Here is a 13,867-nt window from a genome sequence, read left to right on the forward strand (position 1 = left end):
CCCCTGCTACATCTATACACCATTATACTCCCCTGTTACATCTATAAACCATTATATTCCCCTGCTACATCTATACACCATTATACTCCCCTGCTACATCTATACACCATTATACTCCCCTGCTACATTTATACACCATTATACTCCCCTGCTACATTTATACACTTATTTCAGTGTTTAGCTAATGCCTGGAAAGCTTTGTCATAGAAACATTTGTCAGTATATCTGACCCATCCAAGGACAGCCTTGTTTACCTCATCATCAGGGCTGAATTTCTGATCTCTGAGGAACTCTTTTAGGGCTTGTTCCAAATACTGATGCCAATAAAATGCTCCTATAACATTAATGCACGTTAGCCAGTTCTGGACCAGAAGGATTTCCCCCCTTAATGACCCGGCCATATTTTGCGATTCGGTACTGCATTACTTTAACGGACAATTGTGCGGTCATGCGGCGCTGTACCTAAAAAAAATTGATTTCCTTTCTTTCCCACAAATAGAGCTTTCTTTTGGTGGTATTTGATCACCTCTGCAATTATTATTTTTTGCGCTATAAATAAAAAAAGAGCGACAATTCTGAAAAAAAAAAAACTATATTTTTCACTTTCTGCTAAATGACATTCCCAATAAAAAAAAAATAAAATGTCATCCTTTTAGGCCAATTGGTTTTCTGCTACATATTTTTGGTTAAAATTTTTTTTGCAATAAGCGTATTTTGATTGATTTGCGCAAAAGTTATTGCGTCTACAAACTAGGGGAAATATTTATGTCATTTTTATTTTTTATCATTTTTTCATTGGTAATGGCAGCAATCTGCGATTTTTAGCAGGACTGTGACATTGCAGCGGACAGATTGGACCCCTAACTGACATTTTGGACATTTTTGGGGGGACCAGTGACATTACTACAGTAATCAGTGCTAAAAATATGCACTGTTACTGTAATAATGACACTGGCATGGAAGGGGTTAACCTAGAGGTGATCAAAGGGTTAATTGTGAGCCTAGGGAAGTGTTTTCTAACTGTGGGGGGAGGGACTTGGGAAATGATCATGGAAAACAAACACACAGTTTTTGACAAGTTCTTTATTAAAAAAAAAAAAAAACAATGCCCCCCGATGTAAGATCCATCATCAGTTACGACGCTGCCGCCCCCGCCAGTCCCAAAAGAAAAAAAAAGGCACATCTGCTTGCGCCGCTGCCTGACATTTACTAAATAGATAAGGAGTGGGGTCAGCTGGCGACGTCACTGGGCGGCATCGCCCCCTTGTGACGTCATTGCCCAGTGCATGCTGGGTTGGTGATGTCACAAGGGTGCAATGCCACCCCCCCCCATGTTGAAGGCATGTGGCTTGGTACAATTCAGGAGGGGGGTGCCGCTCTCCCGTCTCCTCTTTTTGCTGACCTGCCTGGATTCATGCTCAGTTAAGGATCTGCTATGGATTGGGGGGGGGGGCATGCCATTTTTTGGCGTGGGGTTCCCCTCAAAATCTATACCAGACCCGAAGGCCATGCAGTTTTTTTGATAATTTTTTTATTGCCGACAATGCTTGTTTTTACATTCAGCTGTCAGCAGGGAAGCCCTCTGACATCTGACGACTCATCAGTTGTTAAGGACGCAGTGGCCGGTTGCCCGGTGCGCTCCTTAACAACCAGCTGAAATTTTCATTGTATTAACGTGCCGCAATCATGCTGCGAATGCGCCGCAACCGTATGCCAGTGCGGCTGAGCATCTCATCTCCATACTGTGCTGGAAGTCTTCTGTAGATATACACTCACCGGCCACTTTATTAGGTACACCTTTTCAATTGCTTGGTAATCAGCCAATCACATGGCAGCAAATTCATGAACTTAGGCATATAGACGTGGTGAAGACGACTTGCTGAAGTTCAAACTGAGCATTAGAATGGGGAAGAAAGGGGATTTAAGTGACTTTGAATGCGGCATGCAAAAAACAATTCACCAACTAGCTAGAAGTAAGTGAGTCAGCGCTCACTGGCATAAGATTGTTAGTATACTGTATGTGTATGTACAGTATCTCACAAAAGTAAGTACACCCCTCACATTTTTGTAAATATTTTATTCTATCTTTTCATGTGACAACACTGAAGAAATGAGACTTTGCTACAATGTAAAGTAGTGAGTGTACAGCTTGTATAACAGTGTAAATTTGCTGTCCCCTCAAAATAACTCAACACACAGCCATTAATGTCTAAACCACCCTGAACGCTTGGGGATCTCGGAACCTCAAGTAATACTTCGACAGTTTGTGGTTGCATGGGGACGCAAAGAGTTTGATCTCTGGGGAGATCCCCAGGGTCAGAACCCACTCTAAGACCTCCTTGTGGAGAGCCCACTCATTGTTCTCTAGCCGGATTCGAGAGAGAAAGTCCGCCTGCACATTCTAGACACCGGGAACATAGATAGCCGATAGGTTGGACAGGTTCTTCTGCGCCCAGGTCATAATCGGCTCTACTTCTCTTAACAGAGAGAAACTGCGAGTTCCCCTCTGTTTCCTTATGTAGGCCACTGCCGTTGTGTTGTCCAACCTGAGCATCACCGAAGATCCCAACATTAGATGACAGAAGGCCTGTAGCGCTCGAAATGCTGCCTGGAGTTCCAGAATGTTCAAGACTATCCCACGAGAGGAAAAGTCCCAGCTGCCCTGTGCTATCCTGAAAGACAGTGGGTGCCCCAACCTATATTGCTGGCATCCAAAGTCACGATGACCCATGAGACAGGGGCTATGGAGTAGCAGTTGAACAGATTTTCCAGCTGAAGCCACCAGGGAAGGCACCCCCTCATGGATGGGGTTAGATAGATGCACTGGTCCTTGTCTTCTGTACTCCATTGCTGAAGAAATCCTCTATGGAAGGGCTGCATTCTCCACAGAGCCCATTTCACTATGGGAGCTGTGGGGACCATGGTCCCGATGACCTTAAGCCCCGGTTCACACTTCTGCGTGTGCGGGGTTCGCATGTAATGTCGGAGCGCACTGCTCCGACATTACATGCGATCAGCTGTGCGGTGCGAGTTTAGCCATACAGTTTGTATGGCTAAATTCGCATCGCACCCGCAGCAAACACGCACAGGAGGCATTTTTGCTGCCGCATCAGGATCGGATCGCACAGCGGTTCACACTTGTGCGATCCGATCCTGTGCGAACTGCACGATCGCACTGCGATATGCGATCAAACTGGGGGTGTCGTTAAGATTACATTGACACCCCCAGCATATCGCATATGGCAGTGTGAACTGCCGGGGGTGCGTGTGCGATGCGGGAAAAGGCTGCAAATTCGCAGCCTTCCCGCATCGCGTATATGTGAACCGAGCCTTAGACACTGCCAGGCACAGAGATGAGAGAAAGAGAGAGCGAGAAGTATGCTGTCTCAGAGAGATGGTGCCTCTTGTCGTGTCGAACTGAGCCCCAAGAAACACGAGGTACTGTATGGGTTCTATATGACCCTTCTCCATATTTAAAAGCCACCCGAACTCCTGGAGAGTGGTGAAGACTTTACCCAGATGCTCCACAAGTTAACCCTTGTCTTGAGACAGGAGGAGAAGGTCATCTAAGTAATGATGGAGCCGAATACCTTTGATTCTCACCAAGGCTACTACTGCCAACAAGATTTTCGAAAACATGTGAGGCAATGTAGAAAGCCCGAAGGGGAGACAGTTGAATTGTAGGTGATCACAAAAAATGAAGAGATTTCCAGTCACAACTTACCAACCAGCCAGAGACCAACCGAATTGACCTGTCTAACAGTATGCGTTAAAAACAGGGGTTTGGTTGCACACATTTGCAAATACATGCGTAAGCTGCAGGCCCTGACAAGGCACCCTGTAATCTGCAGTCCCTAACTCTACAATTTAAAGAGTCTCTACAATGAGAGCACATGCATTTAATGGGATAGATGGAGGACAGGTGACTAGAGGGAGCCCACCCCTACTTAAAGGCACAGGGTCACACTGAACACCCAGCACATCGCACAATGGCGGCAAAGGTGTCAGTGCGTTGCCTGGTTCAATATAGATATCAATAATGCAAAAAGTGGTCACCGCCTCCACCTATAACTGGTCTTAGTGGTAAGGAGCACTGGAAGGGCGGGTGTTCAGTGTGACCCTGTGCCTTTAAGGAGGGGTGGGCTCCCTCTAGTCGCCTGTCCTCCATCTATCCCATTAAATGCATGTGCTCTCATTGTAGAGACTCTTTAAATTGTAGAGTTAGGGACTGCAGATCACAGGGTGCCTTGTCGGGGCCTGCAGCTTACGCATGTATTTGCAAATGTGTGCAACCAAACCCCTGTTTTTAACGCATACTGTTAGACAGGTCAATTCGGTTGGTCGCTGGCTGGTTGGTAAGTTGTGACTGGAAATCTCTCAGTTTTTTTTGATCTGCGTCCGCCCTTCCAGTGCTCCTTACCACTAAGACCAGTTATAGGTGGAGGCGGTGACCACTTTTTGCATTGCTGAATTGTAGGTGAGTCTGACCCATGGCGAACCATAAATACTTTTGGAAGTTCCTTGTAACAGGAACATGGAAATAAGCGTCCTTTAGGTCTATTGATGCTAGCCAATCTCCCGGCTGGACCAACTGCTGGATTGTTAGTAGTGTCTCCATCTTGAACCTCTCTCTTTTTATAAACTGATTTAGATTTTTCTGTACCATGAAGAGAGGTGAGTAGATTCCTTGCCCCTGCTCTTCCTTCTGTGATGGGAATGGCGGTGCCCTGAATTACCAGGGATTGAACAAGAAACATACTTTTTATACACTTGAGAAGTATGTCAGTCACTACATGAACAATGACCCGAATATTTACTCAAACATCACACAATGGTTAGATAACGAGTTACAGCTGACTCATGTGAGGCAATGTGGAAAGCCCGAAGGGGAGACAGGTGAATTGTAGGTGAGTCTGACCCATGGCGAACCAGAAATACTGTTTAAGTTCCTTGTAACAGGAACATGAAAATAAGCGTCCTTTAGGTCTATTGATGCTAGCCAACCTCCCGGCTGGACCGACTTCTGGATTGTTAGTAGTGTCTCCATCTTGAACCTCTCTCTTTTTATAAACTGATTTAGATTTTTGTGTACCATGAAGAGAGGTGAGCAGATTCCTTGTCCCTGCTCTTCCTCCGTGATGGGAATGGCGGTGCCCTGAATTACCAGGGATTCCACATAGGATAGAAGCGTCTGCCTTTTTTCTGCCGAAAGAGGAAGGGAAGGGGGGACCACCTGACCCTGGGAGCACTGCTGAAAGCCCACGTATGTCCAGAAGAAAACGTTCTGACCGGTCCAAGAGTCCTGGATGAGGCTGCCCACATGCCTAAAGTGGAGCAGATGAGCCCCCACCTGACACGTCTGAGTGGGCCCAATCTCAAAATCTCAAAAGGACTTAGTGGCCTCTTCGTCCCCAGTAGATCAACTCTTGGGGGGTTTCCGAAAAGAAGACTGTCTTGACTTCCATCTTCTCCCAAACTCCCTACTGGGTTTGTAGCTACGTGTTTCCTAGCACGATCTGTGACCTGCTTCCTGGGTTGAGTGCATTTCTGATTCAGTAAGCGCTGGTCTTGGGGAAGGAACCCCAACCTACCACCCGTGGCCTGAGTTATGGCACTATCTAACTTATTCCTAAAGAGGGAAGAACGCTCTAATGGGATGTAACGGAACCGCGACCCACACTGTGTTTGTGGGCTTCCGTCAGTATATGGTTTCCTCCAGTCTTGAACATAGATACTGTATCAGATATTCCAGCCACCCTACATACAAATCTAGCCTGAACTTAGCTTATATGTATCTGAAAACAACTAACTATTTATTGAACAAGAAACATACTTTTTATACACTTGAGAAGTATGTCAGTCACTACATGAACAATGACCCGAATATTTACTCAAAAATCACACAATGGTTAGATAACGAGGTACAGCTGACTCATGGCTAATCCCATCTAGACAAGGTTATCATTAATTCTAATTAACTCAACGCACTTAAACCAGGCTGGAAGACTTGACTGCCGGCAACAAAGCTAAAACAAAATACAATCCACATTATTATAAGTGTAAAAACAGAGTAAATCTGCATAATTACAGTTTGTGGAAGACAGGTGGTTGAGCTGATGATATTAGCATCTGCTATGAGTCTGACTATGGAGCCTTATTGGCAATAGGCAGCTAGGCTTAGAGTCCCAGAGTCTTCATATAGTCCAAGTAATCAAAACCATAGTAATCCAAACCATAGTCTCAGTGTCCATTAAGTCCATCATTTTCTTGGCCACCCTGTGTCCCTAATAGACACAGGGTGGCTTACACATAAGAGGGGTCTAGGGAGCTGAGACAGGGATTTCCCAACCTCTCTAAGGTAAGCTGGGTTCCACAGGCCCCCCAACCAAAGTGACTGCCGTCACATGGGATATGGCACCACACCTACTTTGAGGGAGGGTCAGCTAACCAAGGCCGAAGCCAAAGGGCATGATTGGTGGTGACCGAGGAAAGCATAAACTGGGCCACCAGGCGGATGATGCAGCTGGAAGTCTCTCCCAAGAAGGCCAAGGCCATCTTCAGCTCCTGAATAGTAGAGCTTCTGACCATCTCTTCAGAGAAGCTCCTAAGCGTCTCATCTACATTGTCCGCTCATATCTCCATTGCTTTGGACATTGCTGCTTGAGCTAAGGCTGGTTTACAAGCCATGCCAGCTGTTAGATAGACTTGCTTGAGGTCAGAGTCAATCAGTCTGTCCAGAGGGTCTTTGAATGAAACTGTATCCCATAATGAAAGGGTCAAATGCTTGACAAGCCTCATCACAGCCGCATCCATGAGTGGCGGGGACTCCAGGTGTTTCACCTCTTCCTCTTTAAATGGAAATAATTTCACAATCTTCGAGAGCATGGAGTTTTTCCTTTCCACTTTGCTTGACTCGTCTGTGATAACTTCTCCCAACTCTCCCAGAAACTGAAAATTCAGTTGCTCTCTGTTCAGCTGTTTAAAGAATTCTCTTTGCTGGGGAGAGAGACCACTGGATCCTCCCAGTTTAGAGCTTCCCTCACTGCCCTGACCAGGGGAGGAACCATGCCAAAGTCGAAGCCCAGACAGGGATCTTCTGACTCTGAATCTCTGTCTGAGAACAAGCTCGTTCTCAGTTCTGAGCTTGGCTGTGATGACTCCAGGATGTCTTGGCCCTGCGCATCTCTGGATGGAGAGTGTGGAGGATCCAAGGATGGACTTTGGACATGGCTAACTCCAAATTCGCTTAGGGAATCCTTAATGATCCCTTTCACCATAAATTATAGCTGTTGGTCCGAACTACCTTTTTCACCTGCAGCCTGGGAAAAACCACGATCACAGAAAGATTTTCCATCTGGGACCCAAGAACCGCACCCCCAGTACCCTGTCTTTTCTTGGTGGCTAGGGTGATGAAAGGATCCAGGTAAGAAGGCTGAGTCCCTACTGTGGCGCCTTGAGCTAGAAGGGAACCTGTGCCTAGACCTTGAGGAAGAGTGCCGGTGGTGAGACTTTGAATGACTATCTTCTTTGCGTGTGGTGGGGGATCAGATCCAGAAGGGCTGCAAAAAAGAGAAAGAGAAAACACAGGCTGCATGGGACATGATGCCCCCCCCAACCTTCACCACCCACCACAGCCGTACCCTGGAGCAGAACATAGTAGGTGCCTGCTGCGTGAGGGCTGGCCACAGGAGGGCAGTGAGGCTTCCATCTCTGGGCACTGACCTGCAAAGTGCTGACATGGACAGCCAGATGAGAGAGGAGAAAGGGGGTGGGGAGCCCACATACAGCTCGTAGAGACAAGTCCTACCTTGCCGCCAACTTCCTGGAGCCTTGGGAAGTCGCCGCCTGGCCCACGATCATTCCCACAAACTGCATGGACTGTATCCCTTTTAAAAATTGCACCTCTGCTGACATCACCACTTGCGCATGCACGACCACCGCCACCTTGCCTCTACCGCGCATGCGCAACCAAGCCTCATTTTTGAATCAGCAGGGCATGCACAGACGGAATCAACACAAAACAACGGCTTGGAACACGGAAGCGGACCAGCCGCTATGGCAGGTAACACTAGCACCAGGGAAAGGGGAAGAGAGAAGGAGAGGAGAGGACAGAGGAGGGGGGAAAAAAAGCGTACACATAAAAAAAAGAAAATGCTGCCATGGAAAGGTACGTCTTACCACTCCTGCGCATTGATCCAGGCCCAGGGAAGCACACACAGGACTTTGGGGCACATACAGCTACCCGCAGCAGCTGGGCTATTTGGGCAACACTTCGCCTGCCTGTCAGTGACCAGGTGTTAGCACTTCTTCCATTGCCCACTCCATACTCTAATAGCAAGAACCTATTGCAGCATAGCGACCCGTCATGCTCTGCCGGCACTTGCCTGGACTTATCCCAAACTTCAAGTTTTGGTAGAACAGGGCACCATACAGGTGCTCCGGAGAGGACAAAAAAGGAACACAGATGCTGAACAGGAACAAAGATTTATGGGAATGGGGTCCTATAGGGTAGGAATGGAGCTAAACCCAAAACATATGCTGCCATGGAGTCTGTCAGGAAAAGATAAAATATCCAGTGAGTGGCAGTTGGGTGGAGGAAAATGCCTTGTTGATGTCAGAGGTCAGAGGAGAATGGGCAGACTGGTTCCAGATGATAGATAGGCAACAGTAACTCAAACACTTGTTACATCCAAGTTATGCAGAATACCATCTGGGCTACAGTAACATAAGACCACACGGGGTGCCACTCCTGTCAGCTAAGAACAGGAAACTGAGGCTACAATTCACACAGGAACACCAAAATTGGACAATAGAAGATTGGAAAAACATTGCCTGGTCTGATGAGTCTGGATTTCAGCTGCGACATTCAGATGGTAGGGTCAGAATTTGGCATAAACAACATGAAAGCATGGATCCATCTTGCCTTGTATTAACGGTTCAGGCTGGTGGTGGTGATGTAATGGTGGGGGGGATATTTTCTTGGCATAGTTTGGGCCCCTTAGTACCAATTGAGCATAGTTTAAATGTCACGCCCTACCAGAGTATTGTTGCCATGTCCATTCCTTTATGACTACAGTGTACCTATCTTCTGATCGCTCCTTCCAGCAGGATAATGCACCATGTCAGAAAGCTCAAATCATCTCACCACTGGTTTCTTCAACATGACAGGGAGGTCACTGTACTCCAATGGCCTCCACATTCACCATATCTCAATCCAATAGAGCACCCTTGGGATGATGTGGAACGGGAGATTGGCATCATGGATGTGCAGCCGACAAATCTGCAGCAACTGCGTGATGTTATCACGTCACTATGGAGCAAAATCTCTGAGGAATGTTTCCAACACCTTGTATCTATGCCACAAAGAATTAAGGCAAAAGGGGGTCCAACACGCTACTAGCATGGTGTACCTAATAAAGTGTCCGGTGAGTGTATATTAAATAAATTGCATATCAATCATTTGTTTTCTCGTTTGGGACAACAGGTGAGGCTCTGGGCTGCCTTTCATTGGTTTTTCAAGCTATTATCTTCTCAGGGGTAGTTCTTTGACTTAACACCCCAAGCCACAGTATGTGGAAGGCTATAGGAAAATTTTTTAATGACTTTCTACTTATTTTTGTACACTTGAAAAAAAACCTTTACGAAATAGGAGTCTTAAAAATATGTATATCATTTTAAAAAAACAGACCCAGATCCATTACAGTTTCCAATAGCTCTTCTTTTGTAAAGCTTCAAAGAGCCCTAAATCTGAGAACACTGTGCTAATACCACATCTGGAAACATCTGTGGGGACCATACTGTTGCTGAACAGGATGAGAACTGGTGTCATTATCTTACTGTGCATTATGGGTAAATGACTTCTAGTCTGCTGATCTTCAAATATACATTTTGGGTGGAGATAACCTTTAACTTCTTCCTTTTTCATTGTAGGATCTGCCAACATCTATGACCATCCTCTATCAGACCTCAGTCTTCGTCAGGAGATCCAGAGAAAGATCGGCTTTTGTCCGCAGATCGAAATTAACTTTGAGCTTCTAACGGTGAAGGAGAATTTGGAGGTTTTTTCTCAGATTAAAGGAGTTCCTAGAAGTAAAGTTAAATCCGAGGTACAAACCAATGTGGATGTGCAGATTATATTGTGAGGGATTAGCTCGGTGGTAGGCGTGGATGACCCCTTTGGGGGTGCGTTTTCACAGAGAGATAGCCGATTAGAGGTTGAAAACAAGACTGATTTATTCATGCAATTTACTTAACACAATTGCAAGCATCAAAACAGCCAAAATAAAATAAAAGACAAAATAAATCCTTGCCTCGGTGGGCGGCTACCTTCTCACAGCTGGAACCTACCTAAGAAGTCTTTCCAACCTACTGTTGGGCCGACACTGCTGATCCTACAGCAGACACTCAAATGTCCATTTGTTTGCTTTTCACACAGCACAAACATTGTCCATTGAACATGTCCCTTTGTTTTCTTTCACACAGCACATGTTCATTTATAACAGGATCCTTTACTCTTCAGATTCTTCACATTGAACATAGTTCTCTTCACACTCTTCACATGGAACACTTTGTCTTCTCACCTTTGAGACGTCTTCACTCGTGGTTACCCTCCTTAGCTTCACATCGCTGTAGGGGGTCTTCTCCCATGCTCACCAGCTTGTCGGGAGGCACACATCCGACTGTCCCCCTCTCCCAGCCCACACGGCGACAGGAGGCAGCAGTCCTTCTCCCATGCCCACACGGCGTCGGGAGGTACACGTATGTCTGCCTTCCTCTCCCAGCCCACACGGCGACAGGAGGCAGCACTCAATAGATTTTCTCTGGACAAATTATAGAGTCCTTGATCTCCTCATTCTGAACAGCTGAATGGTTTTCAACTTCCTGCTGGCTCTCTCTGCAGCCAACACCCTATAGTATCAGTGAACTTTCAAAGCAGGTGGGAATGTGTCTCCTCTCAGTGACTACATTCCCAGATTTACCTGACTTCCTGTCACATACCCCCCCCTCTTGTTTCAACCCTAGGGTTGGGACACATATTTCCAGGCACGCATGTGTCAGGCACTGCTGACTCACTGATAAGCCTCCTATTATCCTCAAGCTTCCGGATGAAACTGTTTTGTCATCTTCATTGACAGATTTCTCATAAATGCCACACAGTTTGTCTCTCATCTCATATACACATTCTTCAACTGCATTTTTGGCATCATTTTGCTCCTTCTCGTTTCTGTCATCTTCATTGACAGCTTTCTCATAAATGTCAGACAGCTTGTCCCTCATAACCGTCTGTCCAATCCACCATGGAGGTCCGTGATCCATAGGCAACTCAATTTTGCTAGTCTTAAAGTCTTCAACATTCTTAAGACGCCTCTCTCTGCAATCAACAAATGATTTCCACAACACTTTGAGAACCTCTGCTTCACTTAGCTTTGTTCCAGGAAACGTCTGTACTTTATCAACTTTCCTTCCATCATCATATGGGTCAAAGGCAACAACACAGTTGAACCCAGCGATCTGGGTGGTATCCATTATAGACCTCCTCTCTGCATCAGTGAAGAAGCATGGAACTGCAACACATTCTTTTACCAGTTCCATTTTGGAAACACTCCCTGAAAGGCACTTATTCATTTGCTTCACGTTTTCACCAACAGCCTTAGTTTTCCCCACTAGGTTTTCAGCCTGAACTGAGAAATCATCACATTTCTTACTCAGCTCCTTTGTTTGCTGAAGTTCTAATGATACATTTTCCAATGCTTGAAGTTTTTGAAGGAACGGTTTATTCCAAAGGGGTGATTCAAGCCACATGTCATCACATTTCTGAGGCTCACTCAGGACAGACCCCAAAACACTGATCCTTTTAAAAACTGCATCAGGCACACTATCCCCTCTTTGGGACAGATCCTCTGTTGCCTGGAATTCCTCTTCCAGTTCCTGCCACGGAATCTTCATCTCTTCTACTTGCTGTTCTAAAGCTCGTTTAGACTTTTCTAGCTCCTGAACGCTTTTCACAACATCATCCTTGGAGCTGACCAATTCTTCAATTTCTGTACGCAGCTGTTTGTTAACACTTTCTAGTTCAGCCTTACACTCTAGAGCTTCCTCCAAAGAGCGAGCCAAGAACAGGGCTTTGCTCTCGTTATCACGCACCTCCGTTTCTGCACGTGCGCGTTCTTCTGCATATTTTGCAGACACAGTCTTCTCTTCACCAAGCATTTGATCAAACTTCTTTTTCACATCTTCAACACACTGTAATGAACCAACGCTTTCTTCCATGCGTTTTTTCATATCCGCTATCTGAGCTTGCAATGTTGCGACTTGCTCTGATAGGTTTTTCTTTGCTTCAGCCTCCTCTTTTAATTGTTCCAGGAAGCCATTTTTCTCATCTTCCATTTGTTTGAGCTTTGTGCTAAAACTCAGCCTTTGACACCTCTCCTCCTGTAAGAGTTCCTGCGTGTCTTGCAGCTGCGATTCCAAGATAGAAAAATCTTCCGCAATTTCTCTAGATTTGCTGTCTGCTTGAGAAAGCTGATTTGTAACATTGTCCAACTCAACCTGCAGTCGGTTTGCCTTCTCTGACAGCTTAGCACACAATCGGTCACCTTCTGACACCTTCACTTGCGATTCCAGAAGCTGTGCCTCTACTTTTTCCCTCTTATGTTCACAATCTCCTTTTCCCTGCATAAGAGCCTTCACCTCATTGGCTAGTTTCTGGGAATGAGACTGTAATTCTGCCACACAGGCTTCTTTCTCCTTTAACTGCTGCTGGAAACGTTGGGCTTCATCTTTCCAACTTTCACAGTCTGCACGTAATTCATCTACCACATTGCTCAAAGTGGTGAGCTCATACACAGTACTCAGTAATTTAGCCTCTCTTTCACTTTTCTCGTTGTCGCTGAGAGACAATGTCGTTTTCAGAGCGACATTCTGTTCCTGCGACTCCTGCAGGTCTATTTTTGTAACTTCCAAACACTGAAGACTTTTTTCCAGCTGATTACGCAACTCCAACATTTCACACATGCTTTGCTTCTGCAAAGTCTGAATTTCAATTTCCTTTTCCATGAGGATGGTATCTTTCTCCATTATAGTCTCTCTGCGTTTTTGCAACTCGACCAAAAGAAGAGCAGTGGATTCTTCCCACTGTAACACATGAGACTTGAGTAGTTCATTCGTTTCCTGCAAGTTTCTATGCTCCATTTTAAGCAATTCCAAGGCTTGTTCCTTTTCTTCCATTTTCCGTTGCAAGGCATCCAACTCAGCCCTGCACACATACTCGGTTTCTTCCAAACCGATGGCCTCCATTGGCTGCTGGCGTCTCTGTTTCCAGCCTGCCATGCTCTCTTGGTGAGCCTTTTGTTGAGCTGCAAAGCTCCGCTGAAAATCCGCATTTGCCTGCTGTTGAGCTGCATTTGCCTGCTGTTGAGCTGTATTTGATATAATCAGTTGTTTCAACATCTCCTCCATTTTGAGTTTACTTTTCATCTGAGCACACTGCGTCTCCATAGCAGTTTCATCAGTGTTGCTAGGGACAACAACCTTCCTCTTTAGTAGACTCTCTTTAGGCATGGATGGGGCTGGTTCAGACGGTAACATCCCCTCCATCCATAGAATCCGGTTTCTCATTTCATCTATCTTTGCATTTTTCAGGCGTTTGGATCGCCCCATCTTCAATAACTCCACAAACAAATTTTTCACAGTCCAGCAAAAAATTTTGAGACCACTGTCTCTTTAACACATGTAGTTTTTCTCTCTCTTGCAAGATCTCTTTTCCTGCGCACACAGTTTGTGCAGTCACTTGCACCAGACACAACAAAGTTCATCAAATAATTTTGAGACCGCTGTCTCTTTAAAACACTTTTTTTTTTTTTCTGTC

At 45.7% G+C, this 13,867-nt stretch overlaps 1 protein-coding gene across 1 annotated transcript in view; it reads left to right on the top strand.

The window, feature by feature from the left end:
* Nucleotides 1-13,867, top strand: part of LOC309567503 (ABC-type organic anion transporter ABCA8-like) — a 182,005-nt gene that overhangs the window by 65,047 nt on the left and 103,091 nt on the right. Inside the window, exon 13 of the mRNA XM_082272888.1 lies at nt 9,931-10,106. Within this exon, the coding sequence (XP_082129014.1) occupies nt 9,931-10,106 (176 nt within the window). The remainder of the gene's footprint in view (nt 1-9,930; nt 10,107-13,867) is intronic.

Source organism: Pelophylax lessonae (assembly GCF_965119305.1).
Source record: "Pelophylax lessonae genome assembly, chromosome: 11".
NCBI lineage: Eukaryota > Metazoa > Chordata > Amphibia > Anura > Ranidae > Pelophylax > Pelophylax lessonae.